Raw genomic sequence first — 12,668 nt, forward strand, 5'->3', positions numbered from 1 at the left:
TCGGATGCTGATTCTATTGATGAGATGTGATGGATTGTTGTTTTGCTGTATTGTTGCATTGATGTTTTTGATGTTAATTAATTGATACTACTGTTTTAAATGACTAATGATTTTGTATTGTGTTGCTGATACTGGTTGTTAACCGCTCTGAGTCATCCGATGGCTGAGAAGAGTGGTATACAAGTAAAGTAAAGTAAAGTAAATAAATAAATAAATAAATAAATAAATTCAACAATACATTCCAGGTGATGCTTTATAGAATCATAGAATCCTAAAGTTGGAAGAGACCTCGTGGGCCCTCATCCAGTCCAACCCCATTCTGCCAAGAAGCAGGACAATTGCATTCAAAGCACCCTCGACAGATGGCCACTCAGCCTCTGTTTAAAAGCCTCCAAAGAAGAAGCCTCCACCACACTCCGGGGCAGAGAGTTCCACTGCTGAACGGCTCTCACAGTCAGGAAGTTCTTCCTCATGTTCAGATGGAATCTCCTTTCTTGTAGTTTGAAGCCATTGTTCCATTGCGTCCTAGTCTCCAAGGAAGCAGAAAACACGCTTGCTCCCTCCTCCTCCCTGTGACTTCCTCTCACATATTTATACAAAGCTATCTTGTCTCCTCTCAGCCTTCTCTTCTTCAGGCTAAACATGCCCAACTCCTTAAGCCGCTCCTCATAGGGCTTGTTCTCCAGACCCTTGATCATTTTAGTCGCCCTCCTCTGGACACATTCCAGCTTGTCAATATCTCTCTTGAATTGTGGTGCCCAGAACTGGACACAATATTCCAGGTAAAGTGGTCTAACCAAAGCAGAATAGAGGGGTAGCATTACTTCCTTAGATCTAGACACTAGGCTCCTCTTGATGCTGGCCAAAATCCCATTGGCTTTTTTTGCCGCCACATCACATTCCTGGCTCATGTTTAACTTGTTGTCCACGAGGACTCCAAGATCTTTTTCACACATACTGCTCTCAAGCCAGGCATCATTGTCCCCCATTCTGTATCTTTGCATTTCGTTTTTCCTGCCAAAGTGGAGTATCTTGCATTTGTCCCTGTTGAACTTCATTTTGTTAGTTTTTGCAAAATTTGGGTTTCAGCAAGGCTTAAGAGCTCAAAGAGAAGTCTCAATTTTGGGGAGAGCTCTGTGCCATTGTTTTCCATTGTCCCTCATAAGAGACAATGCTATTCCTCCCAAGGAAATCAGCACGACCCCCCCGGGACAATATTGCCCAAATGGGATAAGAAAACTCAAGACCAGAAATGCCCCATTTACATCTTTTATTCAGACCACGCAATCCAGGTTGCCTCGGGACACAATGAAGCAGGAGCTGCCAGGAGGCTGGGGAAGGGGTTCCAGAGTTTCCAGAGTCTCCTGGGCTTATGGATCCCTTTAGAGTCCAAGGGAAAAGGCCACCTCTAGATCACAGGCTCTGTGCACCTTGCAAAAGACAAGCTAAGTGGTCCTTTCCAGCTCCTGGTCACCTCGTTGCATTGCAGCAAAACGTCTTGTTGCACTGGAGTGATGCACAGTTTGGGATGCAATCAAGTCCAATCCTACAGTTGGGTCCTTAACTTCTGTGAAAACTGAGCTGGACAAGGCAACCGACAGCTTGTACTGTTCCAGGCTGCTTTTTTCCCCATCTGAACCGGGGTGCATCTACACTGTCTTGTTAACACAGTTTGACACCACTTGAGCTTCCATGGTTCAGTGCTATGGAATCGTGGGACTTATAGTTTGTGGACAGGGCAACTGACAGCTTGTCCTGATCCAGGCTGCTTTGTTTCCATTTGAACTGGGGTGCATCTACATTGTTGAGTTAACACAGTTTGACACCACTTGAGCTGCCACGGCTCAATGCTATGGAATTGTGGGACTTATAGTTTGTGGACAGGGCAACTGACAGCTTGTACCGATCCAGGCTGCTTTTTTCCCATCTGAATTGGAGTGCATCTACATTGTTGAGTAAACACAGTTTGACACCACTTGAGCTGCCATAGCTCGATGCTACGGAATTGTGAGAATTATCATTTGTGGACAAGGAAACCGACAGCTTGTCCTGATCCAGGCTGCTTTTTTCCCCCATCTGAACTGGGGTGCATCTACACTGTTGAATTAACACAGTTTGACATCACTTGAGCCGCCATAGCTCTATGCTACGGAATTGTGAGAGTTATAGTTTGTGGACAAGGCAACCAACAGCTTGTCTTGACCCAGGCAGCTTTTTTCCCATCTGAACTGGGGTGAATCTACACTGTTAACAAAGTTTGACACCACTTGAGCTGCCACAACTCAATGCTATGGAATCATGAGAGTTATAGTTTGCGGAGGCACCATAGAATCATAGAATCAAAAGAGTTGGAAGAGACCTCCTGGGCCATCATCCAGTCCATCCCCATTCTGCCAAGAAGCAGGAAAATTGCATTCAAATCACCCCTGACAGATGGCCATCCAGCCTCTGTTTCAAAGCTTCCAAAGAAGGAGCCTCCACCACACTCCGGGGCAGAGAGTTCCACTGCTGAACGGCTCTCACAGTCAGGAAGTTCTTCCTCGTGTTCAGATGGAATCTCCTCTCTTGAAGTTTGAAGCCATTGTTCCATTGCGTCCTAGTCTCCATGGAAGCAGAAAACAAGCTTGCTCCCTCCTCCTCCCTGTGGCTTCCTCTCACATACTTATACATGGCTATCATATCTCCTCTCAGCCTTCTCTTCTTCAGGCTAAACATGCCCAGCTCCTTAAGCTGCTCCTCATAGGGCTTGTTCTCCAAACCCTTGATCCTTTTAGTCGCCCTCCTCTGGACACATTCCAGCTTGTCAATATCTCTCTTGAATTGTGGTGCCCAGAATTGGACACAATATTCCAGGTGTGGTCTAACCAAGGCGGAATAGAGCATGGGGAGCATGACTTCCCTAGACCTAGACACTAGGCTCCTATTGATGCAGGCCAAAATCTCATTGCAAGCCTTCTTTGGCAGAGAAGGCTGAAGACCTTGTAAAGTGACAACTCCCATGATCACATAGCATTGAGCCATGGCAACTCAAGTGGTGTCCAACTGCACTGATCCTACAGTGGTCTTGTTGGGCATGCATCGTTCTTCTCCATTGAACGCAACTGAGACTCTACTGCAATCCCAATTAAACCGGAGCATCAAGGTTTGGCCTCTGGAGCCCTCAGGGTGAGAGGGAGGGATCCGAAAGAGTGTTGCCTTATGTCATTATTCCACTCCTTCAAGTTCTTTTGATTTCTCATTAGTGGTAAATTTTGGAAGAGAAAGATCATTTTTGGTAGAACGTTCATTTTTACACTCAAGAGTCTACCTAAGAGGGATAAATTTAATTTTTTTCCATTTTTCCAAATCTCTTTAATCTCATTCCCCACTTTCCCAAAATTGTTCTGAAGTAGTTGAGTGTTTTTAGGTGTAATTGTGATGCTGAGATATTTTATCTTGGAGATTATCCGCATATTCCAATTCTCTTTTAATCTTTCCAATTTCTTTTGTGGTATATTTTTGGTTTTGCTTTTGTTTCGTTTTTCCATATTTCTTTTAAATCTGGGCAAATTTCCAAATTCTTTTGTTGTCTCCAGCCATTATTCTATATTTTTTGTTTGCTTCTTCAATTATGCATATTATATCGTTGGCGAAAGCCCTAATTTTATAAGATTGCCTAGGGCTGGGCGGTTTCGTTCGTTAATTTCGTAATTCATTATTGATTCGTATTTAAATTAGCTTACGATCCGATATTGAGCCATGCAGGAGCAACTAAAAATCAAAACGAATTTTTCAATTTATTTCGTAATTGTTTCGTAATTGGTTTGAAATTGTTTCGAAATCGTTTCGAAATTGTTTCGTTATTATTTCCGTATGTCTGGTGCAAGTTTTATAGTTGTTGTTTGTTTTATTAGTGATAAAAAAATAAATTGTCACACCAACAGTCAACAACAGAGGGAGAGGGAAGCTTCAGAAGTTCCCCCTGTCCCATTTGGAGGTTTTTTTAGCGTATTGCGCAATCGCGTCCGCCATTAACGAATCGATTCGTAATTGTTTTGTAATTTTTTCGTAATTTACGGAATTTCGTATATTTCGAACTTCTTTAAAGAAAAATTTCGGAATTCTTTTAATATACGAAACGCAAAAACCCCCTAAAAACGAATCGAGTTTAGAAACAAATTTTTCCGTGGTTGCCCAGCCCTAAGATTTCCCATTTATTTTTGCCCCTTTCAGTTTTTTGTCCTCTCTTATTTTGTTTAGTAACACTTCCAATGTCAATATGAAGATCAAGGGTGATAATGGGCAGCCCTGTCTTGTCTCTTTTTGAATTTGTATGGTTTTGGTTTCCTGTCCGTTTATTATTATCTTTGCTTCTTGATTTTTGTATATGGTTTCAATTATATTTTGAAAATAATATCCAATATCCATTCCCTTCATAAGTAATAAAAAAAACCCCAATTAACGTTATCGAATGCTTTTTCAGCATCCAGGGCCAGGAACATTACCTCTTTCTGAATTTTCCTTTCGTAATATTCTATAAGGTCAGTTTAAGGGAATAGTTAATGCACCAAGCCGAATTGCATCCCCAGGTGTTTGTATCATCATCCTCCTCCTGACATCACTAAGAGTTCTCCTGAAATTTCAGGTTTTTGCCCCCAAGCCCCAGCACCTGAGATATCCCCCATTTTGGTAACTGGACCACACGTTTTCTTACTGGTAACTTTGCCTCCCAAATCAAGAAAGGGATAAGGAAGAGGGGATGAAATGCAACTCTTGGGAGTCTGGCTGTACAGTGAGGCAGGCTGCATTCGCTCCAGGAGTTGCAAACATGGCTTCTTTTTTGGGAGGGGAGGAAACAATGTTGGTTGCAGCAAGGAGCCCAGGTGCCCCTCTTTGGAGGGATGGCAGCGAGGCACAAAGGGACCTCTCCATGCGCCCAGGGAGTCTCAGAAACCGGTCATCAAAAACACATACACACAAGTCCATAACCTTGCAATACCTGAATGGGCCATCACGGATGAGGATGCCAACTAGATACCACCAAAGTGTGATGAACTCCCCCACCAATTAACCTAATGGACATGAAAAGAGGCCGGTCGGGAACCAGAATGGGTCTGAGATGGGGCCAGAAGCAAAGGATCGGCTGTGACGCATAAGCTCTGCAGAAGAACACTCTGCATCTTCATCAGCAAAGCAGGAGATGGAGAAGAGCTGGGATATTCGGGTCCTGTTTGCCCTCAACCAGTCAGTGACCAAATGGGGAAGAGAAGAGGTCCTTTGGCCGGCTGGACCACTGAGAATGACTGTGTCTTGACCACCCAGCCGTGGTTTGGCTTCTTGAAGTCCAGTAGGAGAAGAGATGAGGCAATGCTCATGGCCATCGGTCCAAGCAGCCCACCACTGCTCTCTGGCAGCCAGTCGGTCTCGGCAGTGTTTTGGCATGGAGGGCGGCAGGGATCCCTTGCGGCTCATCTCTGGCGATGAAGTGAGTCCTGGGGAAGCCAAGAGGGCAAGGCAGGGCCAGCGGCTGCTCCTCGGTCCCTTGCCAAGGGGCAGCTCTCTTGGTCTTCCAGCCCATCACTGGGCAAAGGGCCCTCTTATGCAGATGGCTTCAGGTGGATGGCGGGGCTGTTGGGCCGGGCGGCTAAGATGTAGATGGTGCTCTCCCTCAGGAAAGTGGACCAGTTGATGGTTCGGCTGTGGAGAGAGAAGAGGGAGCAGAAGGTCAGCAAGACGGCTCTGCAGCTCAGCAGACGGGTCCAGTAAGACCAAGGGAGGACAGACTACCTGTCTGTCTTATCTATCTATCTATCTATCTATCTATCTATCTATCTATCTGTCATCTATCTATCTACTGATCTACTTATCTATCTATCATGTATCTATCTATTATATATCTATCATCGATCTATCTACTGATCTATCTATCTTTTAGGGGTTGAACTGGATATTCTTTGGGAGTCTCTTCTATCTATCTATCTATCTATCTATCTATCTATCTCTATCTATCTATCTATCTATCTCTATCTATCTATCTATCTATCTCTATCTATCTATCTATCTATCTATCTTTCTATCTACTGATCTATCTATCTATCTCTTAGGGGTTGGACTGAATATTCTTTGGGAGTCTCATCTATCTATCATCTCTCTCTCTCTCTCTCTCTCTCTCTCTCTCTCTCTCTCTCTTAGCGTTTGGACTGGATATGCTTCGGTAGTCTCTTCTAGCCTTAAGAATCAATCAATCTATCTATCTATTTATTTATCTATCGATCATCTATCTATCTACTTATCTATCTATCTATCTATCTATCTATCTATCTATCATCTTAGGAGTTGGATTGGATGACCCTTGGGGGTCTCTTCCTACCCCATGAATCAATTTATCGATCTATCGATCTATCTGTCTATCATCTATCTACCTATCTATCTATCTATCTATCTATATCATCTTAGGGGTTGGACTGGATCACTCTTAGGATCTCTTCCAACCCTATGATGCTACCTACCTACCTACCTACCTATGAAGATGAACTGGATTGGATGACCCTTGGGGTCTCTTTCTACTCAACGAATCTATCTATCTATCTATCTATCTATCTATCTATCTATCTATCTGCTTGATGACCCTGGGTACAATTAGTGCATGAGCCCTCTATATATATGGGGTGGTGGTGGTGGTCATAAAACATATATGTCATACATAAAACACAGAGATATATGATTGTAATCAAACACATGATCTATCTATGTGTTTGATTACTCTGAAGACAATTACTGCATTGGCTCTATATAGAGGGGGGATCATAAAACACACAGAGATAGATAGATAGATAGATAGAGATATAGCTATAGATATGCATACACAGACACATACAGAGAAAATACACAGAGAAATATCATATCGTATCTATCCATCTATCCATCCATCCATCCATCCACCCAGGGGCGGCTCGTCCATTACGCGAAGTAAGCGGTCGCAGAACACTTTTGTTTGCCAGGGGCGTAGAGGTGCCTCTGTAAATGCCCCTCGACCGCCACTTGAGGAGCCCCCCCTCAGCTCACAACAGCCCTAGCAGTCCGGGGGGAGCTCGGCTTTCTTGCCTTGCTGTCGGGCGATCCTCTTCCCAAAGGGGCCGGGCCCTTGAGCCTCACCTCGCCCCTCTTGTTCCGGCTCCACCCGGCCACCGGGTGCGCGAGCAGAGCCGGCACTCAATCGTTCTCCACGTTCGATCCCTTCCCCATGACCGGCTCCCTTTCCCAATCCCCCGGCACTCCACCCGCCTCCTCTCCTTTCCCCAACCTGCAGGTGGGCCAAGGGGCGGAGCCGTCACATCTGGCCCGCTTCGGGTCTGGAGGCGTGTCTGAAGACCCCAGCGTGCGCACCAAAAGTTGCCTCTTCTCCTGACTTTCTCTTCAGCCATTGGGACCAAGAAAGAGAGAGAGAGAGAGAGCCCCTCCAGCTTGAGGTATCTCCCACCTCCGCTCCCTCCTTTATTTTTGCGCCTACCTTCAGGAAAAGTGGGCATCTCCACCTCTCTCTCTCTCTCTCTCTCTCTCTATCTCTTGGTCCCAATGGCTGAGGAGAAAGTCAGAAGAAGAGGTGACTTTTGGTGCACATGCCGGGATCTTCAGGCACACCTCCGGACTCAAAGCGGGCCAGGCAAGGGAGCAAGTGTGGCAAGTGTAGTTACTGGGATGTATAGTTCACCTACAATCAAAGAGCATTCTGAACTCCACCAATGATGGAATTGAACCAAATATGGCACACAGAACTCCCACGAAGAACAGAAAATATATATCTGGAATGTGTCCAGAGGAGGGCGATTAAAATGATCAAGGGTCTGGAGAACAAGCCCTATGAGGAGCGGCTTAGGGAACTGGGCATGTTTAGCCTGAAGAAGAGAAGGCTGAGAGGAGATATGATAGCCATGTATAAATATGTGAGAGGAAGCCACAGGGAGGAGGAGGGAGCAAGCTTGTTTTCTGCTTCCTTGGAGACTAGGACGCGGAACAATGGCTTCAAACTACAAGAGAGGAGATTCCATCTGAACATGAGGAAGAACTTCCTGACCGTGAGAGCCGTTCAGCAGTGGAACTCTCTGCCCCGGAGTGTGGTGGAGGCTCCTTCTTTGGAAGCTTTTAAGCGGAGGCTGGATGGCCATTTGTCAGGAGTGATTTGAATGCAATATTCCTGCTTCTTGGCAGAATGGGGTTGGACTGGATGGCCCATGAGGTCTCTTCCAACTCTTTGATTCTATGATTCTATGATCAAGGATTGGTTGGGGGGGGGGCGCCAAAATACTGTTTGCTTACCTTTGAAAATTACCTAGGGCCGCCTCTGCATCCACCCACCCTACTTGCCTAAGTAAGTAGTAAGTAAGTAAGTACTGCAAAGAGCTTTATCCCTTCTGTTCTTGTGTCACTCAAACCCATTTGAGATAAAGCTAGAAAGAATCTCAGGAAATGAAGCTAGTTTTCTTGATGGCCCAGAAACCCCCCAGGAAGGAATTTTGCGCAGTGTTTTCTGCACAGAAAAATAGTCATTTCCTGCTGGGTTTGGTGCAAACATTGTGTTATAACTATAGCATTCTCTGAAACAACAATAAACCACCTTCTATACTGTAAGAAATATCTCTGAGCAGAAAGTGAGCACAGAAACAGCTTTGCCCTGCACAGAAAATGCTGTTTCCTGTGCAAAAACACCACATGTGAATGTTGTGCTATTTCCAAACACTTCCAGACAACAGGTGCACCAGGGATGACTTGTGTGCACAATGAGTCCCAAACGGTGCAATTCTCGAAGACAGGCAGCAAAGTGCCAAAATGACTTGTTGCTTCTGCAAAGGATGGAATGAGCAGAGAATGGGACCCAGCTCCCTCTCCAGCCCATCCGCTCGCCAGTGGTCATCCGGTCACTTGGCAAAGGCCTGGCCTTCTTGGCTCTCCTGCCAATCTGCTCCGGGGCTGAGTGGCAGCTCGTTGGCAACCCAGGAGAGGGAGGGCGAGCGAAGGAAGGAAGGAAGGAAGGAAGGAAGGAGCAGATGGTTGGAGGAAGAGGCGGGTGGCATGGTGCCCGGCCCATTTGGATCCTCCGTTTCACAAGCGCCTGCCTCTCCCTCTGCTGCCCACCCGATGAACCCACATCATCATCATCATCATCATCATCATCATCATCATCATCATCATTGCCTCCTCCTGCCAGGAAGCATCCTTTGGGGTCCTGTCTTGCTGCCAGCGGTTGCTGTGGAAACGCAGGTGCCTCGTCTCTGCTTCTAATGAGGCTGAGCGGATTCCAAGCCTTGGCACATCTCCCCAGCACTTAGCAAGTCAGGCACAGCAGGGCTGCCATGGGGAAACCGAGGCAGGAGAAGCAGGGCTGCGTGGGCAGGGCAGGGGAGAAGGGGACAGGTGTCATACATTCATGGGGTTGGAAAAGACCCCAAGGGCCATCTAGTCCATCCTTGTAAGTAGGTAGGTAGGTTGGTTCATGGAGTTGGAAGAGATCCCAAAGGCCATCCAGTCCAACCCCTTAGGTAGGTAGGTAGGTAGGTAGATAGATAGATAGATAGATAGATAGATAGATAGATTGATTCATGGGGTAGGAATAGACCCCAAGGGTCATCCAGTCCATTCCCATAGGTAAGTAGGCAGGTAGGTAGGTAGGTAGGTAGATGATAGATTGATTCATGGGGTAGGAAGAGACCCCAAGGGCCATCCAGTCCAACCCCTATGTCGAAAGATAGATGATAGATGATAGATAGATAGATAGATAGATAGATAGATAGATTGATTGATTCATGGGGTTGGAAGAAATCCCAAGCACCATCCAGTCCAACCCCTATGTTGAAAGATAGATAGATAGATAGATAGATAGATAGATAGATAGATAGATAGATTCTTAAGGCTAGAAGAGAATTTCAAAGGATATCCAGTTCAACCCCTAAGAGAGAGAGAGAGTCATTGAGTTGTAAGAGACCCCAAGGGTCATCCAGTCCAACCCCTAAGATGATGGATGGATGGATGGATGGATGCAGAGATAGATGATAGACGGAATCATGGGGCTAGAAGAGATCCCCAAGGGCCATCCAGTTCGACCCACAAGAAGATAGATAGATAGATAGATAGATAGATAGATAGAGTCATTGAAAATGAGCAAAATCCCCAAGGGTCATCCAGTCCAATTCCTAAGATGATAGATGGATGGATGGATGGATGGATGGATAGATAGATAGATAGATAGATAGATAGATAGATAGATAGATAGATTCATGGGGTTGGAAGAAATCCCAAGCACCATCCAGTCCAACCCCTATGTTGAAAGATAGATAGATAGATAGATAGATAGATAGATAGATAGATAGATTCTTAAGGCTAGAAGAGAATTTCAAAGGATATCCAGTTCAACCCCTAAGAGAGAGAGAGAGTCATTGAGTTGTAAGAGACCCCAAGGGTCATCCAGTCCAACCCCTAAGATGATGGATGGATGGATGGATGGATGCAGAGATAGATAGACGGAATCATGGGGCTAGAAGAGATCCCCAAGGGCCATCCAGTTCGACCCACAAGAAGATAGATAGATAGATAGATAGATAGATAGATAGATAGATAGAGTCATTGAAAATGAGCAAAATCCCCAAGGGTCATCCAGTCCAATTCCTAAGATGATAGATGGATGGATGGATGGATAGATAGATAGATAGATAGATAGATAGATGATAGACAGAATCATGGGGCTAGAAGAGATCCCCAAGGGCCATCCAGTACAACCCTCAAGAAGATATAGATAGATAGATAGATAGATAGATAGATAGATAGATGATAGATAGGCAGACCACCAGCCATCTAGTCCAACTCCTAAGAAGACTGACTGACTGACTGACTGACTGACAGACAGACAGACAGACAGACAGACAGACAGATGATTGGTGGATTCATGGGGTTGGAAGAGATCCCAAAGGCCATCCAGTCCAACCCCTAAGATGGTAGGTAGGTAGGTAGGTAGGTAGGTAGGTAGGTAGATAGATAGATAGATAGATAGATAGATAGATAGATAGATAGATAGATTGATTCATGGGGTAGGAAGAGACCCCAAGGGTCATCCAGTCCAACCCCTATTTTTAAAGATAGATAGATGATAGATAGATGATAGATAGATAGATAGATAGATAGATGATAGACAGAATCATCTATCTATCTATAACTCAATAGCTCAATTCCTATTCTATCTATCTCAATTGTACTCAATAGTACTCACAATGGGTTTTTCAGAGCTCCCTGTCTGACCAACAGCACATCTGAGGTTCTTTCCTCTACTAAGGGAAGCAGGGAAGATTCTAAAATGGAGATCTCATCCCCAGGAAAAAGGGCGGACTCCAAATCCAAAGAGATACTTTCTAAACCAGGGGTCCACAAACTTTTTAAACAGAGGGCCAGGTCACAGTCCCTCAAACAGTTGAAGGGACGGATTATAATTTGAAAAAAACATGGATTCCTATGCACACTGCACATTTCTTATTTGTAGTGCAAAAACCACTTTAAAAATACAATAATTAAAATGAAGAACAATTTTAACAAATATAAATTTATTAGTACTTCAATGGGAAGTGTGGGCCTGTTTTTGGGTGATGAGATAGGATTGTTGTTGTGTACTTTCAAGTCGTTACAGACTTAGGTTGACTCTAAGTGAGGGCCGGGTAAATGACCTTGGAGGGCTGCATTCGGCCCCCGGACCTTAGTTTGAGGACCTCTGTTCTAAAGCAATAAAAGGCATGGCCGACTTACCGGGCCAAGAAGTTGCGGTGCAGGGCGTTCCCCACCGCCATTCTTGCCTTAGGGGGGCTTCTTCTTCCCAGAAGCCCCCTCTATTGGTGGGAAGGTTCCCGCTGGCGGGTCAAGGGGCCCAGGGGCGGCTCGTCCATTACGCAAAGTAAGCGGTCGCAGAACACTTTTTTTTGCCAGGGGCGCAGAGGCGCCTCTGTAAATGCCCCTCGACCGCCACGTGAGAAGTGCCCCCTCAGCTCACAACAGCCCTAGCAGTCCGGGGGGAGCCTCGGCTTTCTTGCCTCCTCTTCCCAAAGGGGCCGGGCCCTTGAGCCTCACCTAGCCCCTCTCGTTCCTGCTCCACCCGGCCACCGGGTAAGTGAGCAGAGCCGGCGCTCAATCGTTCTCTGCGTTCGATCCCTTCCCCATGACTGGCTCCCTTTCCCGATCCCCCGGCACTCCACCTGCCTCCTCTCCTCTCCCCAATCCGTGGATGGGCCAAAGGGCGGAGCCACTGCGACTGGCCCGCTTCGGGTCCGGAGGCGTGTCTGAAGACCCCAGCGTGCGCACCAAAAGTCGCCTCTTCTCCTGACTTTCTCTTCAGCCATTGGGACTGAGAGAGAGAGAGAGAGAGACCCTCCAGCTGGAGGTATCTCCCACCTCCGCTCCCTCCTTTGTTTTTGCGCCTACTTCAGGAAAGGTGGGCATCTCCACCTCTCTCTCTCTCTCTCTCTCTCTCTCTCTCTCTCTCTCTCTTGGTCCCGATGGCTGAGGAGAAAATCAGGAGAAGAGGTGAGGTTTGGTGCACACGCCGGGGTCTTCAGGCACACCTCCGGACCCAAAGCGTGCCAGGCAAGGGAGCAAGTGCGGCAAGTGTAGTTACTGGGATGTATAGTTCACCTAAAATCAAAGAGCATTCTGAACTC

General features: G+C 46.1%; 1 protein-coding gene across 2 annotated transcripts in view; it reads right to left on the reverse strand.

Annotated features, from left to right (window-relative positions):
• Positions 1-1,255: 1,255 nt before the first annotated feature.
• The window catches only part of PHF24 (PHD finger protein 24), a 102,723-nt gene continuing 91,310 nt past the window's right edge, over positions 1,256-12,668 (reverse strand). For both annotated transcript variants that reach the window (XM_067464700.1, XM_067464699.1), the window contains one exon: positions 1,256-5,676. In XM_067464700.1, the coding sequence (XP_067320801.1) occupies positions 5,577-5,676 (100 nt within the window). In that variant the 3' untranslated portion in view covers positions 1,256-5,576. The remainder of the gene's footprint in view (positions 5,677-12,668) is intronic.

This window comes from Anolis sagrei, chromosome 2 (assembly GCF_037176765.1).
Source record: "Anolis sagrei isolate rAnoSag1 chromosome 2, rAnoSag1.mat, whole genome shotgun sequence".
NCBI classification, from domain to species: Eukaryota; Metazoa; Chordata; class Lepidosauria; order Squamata; family Dactyloidae; genus Anolis; species Anolis sagrei.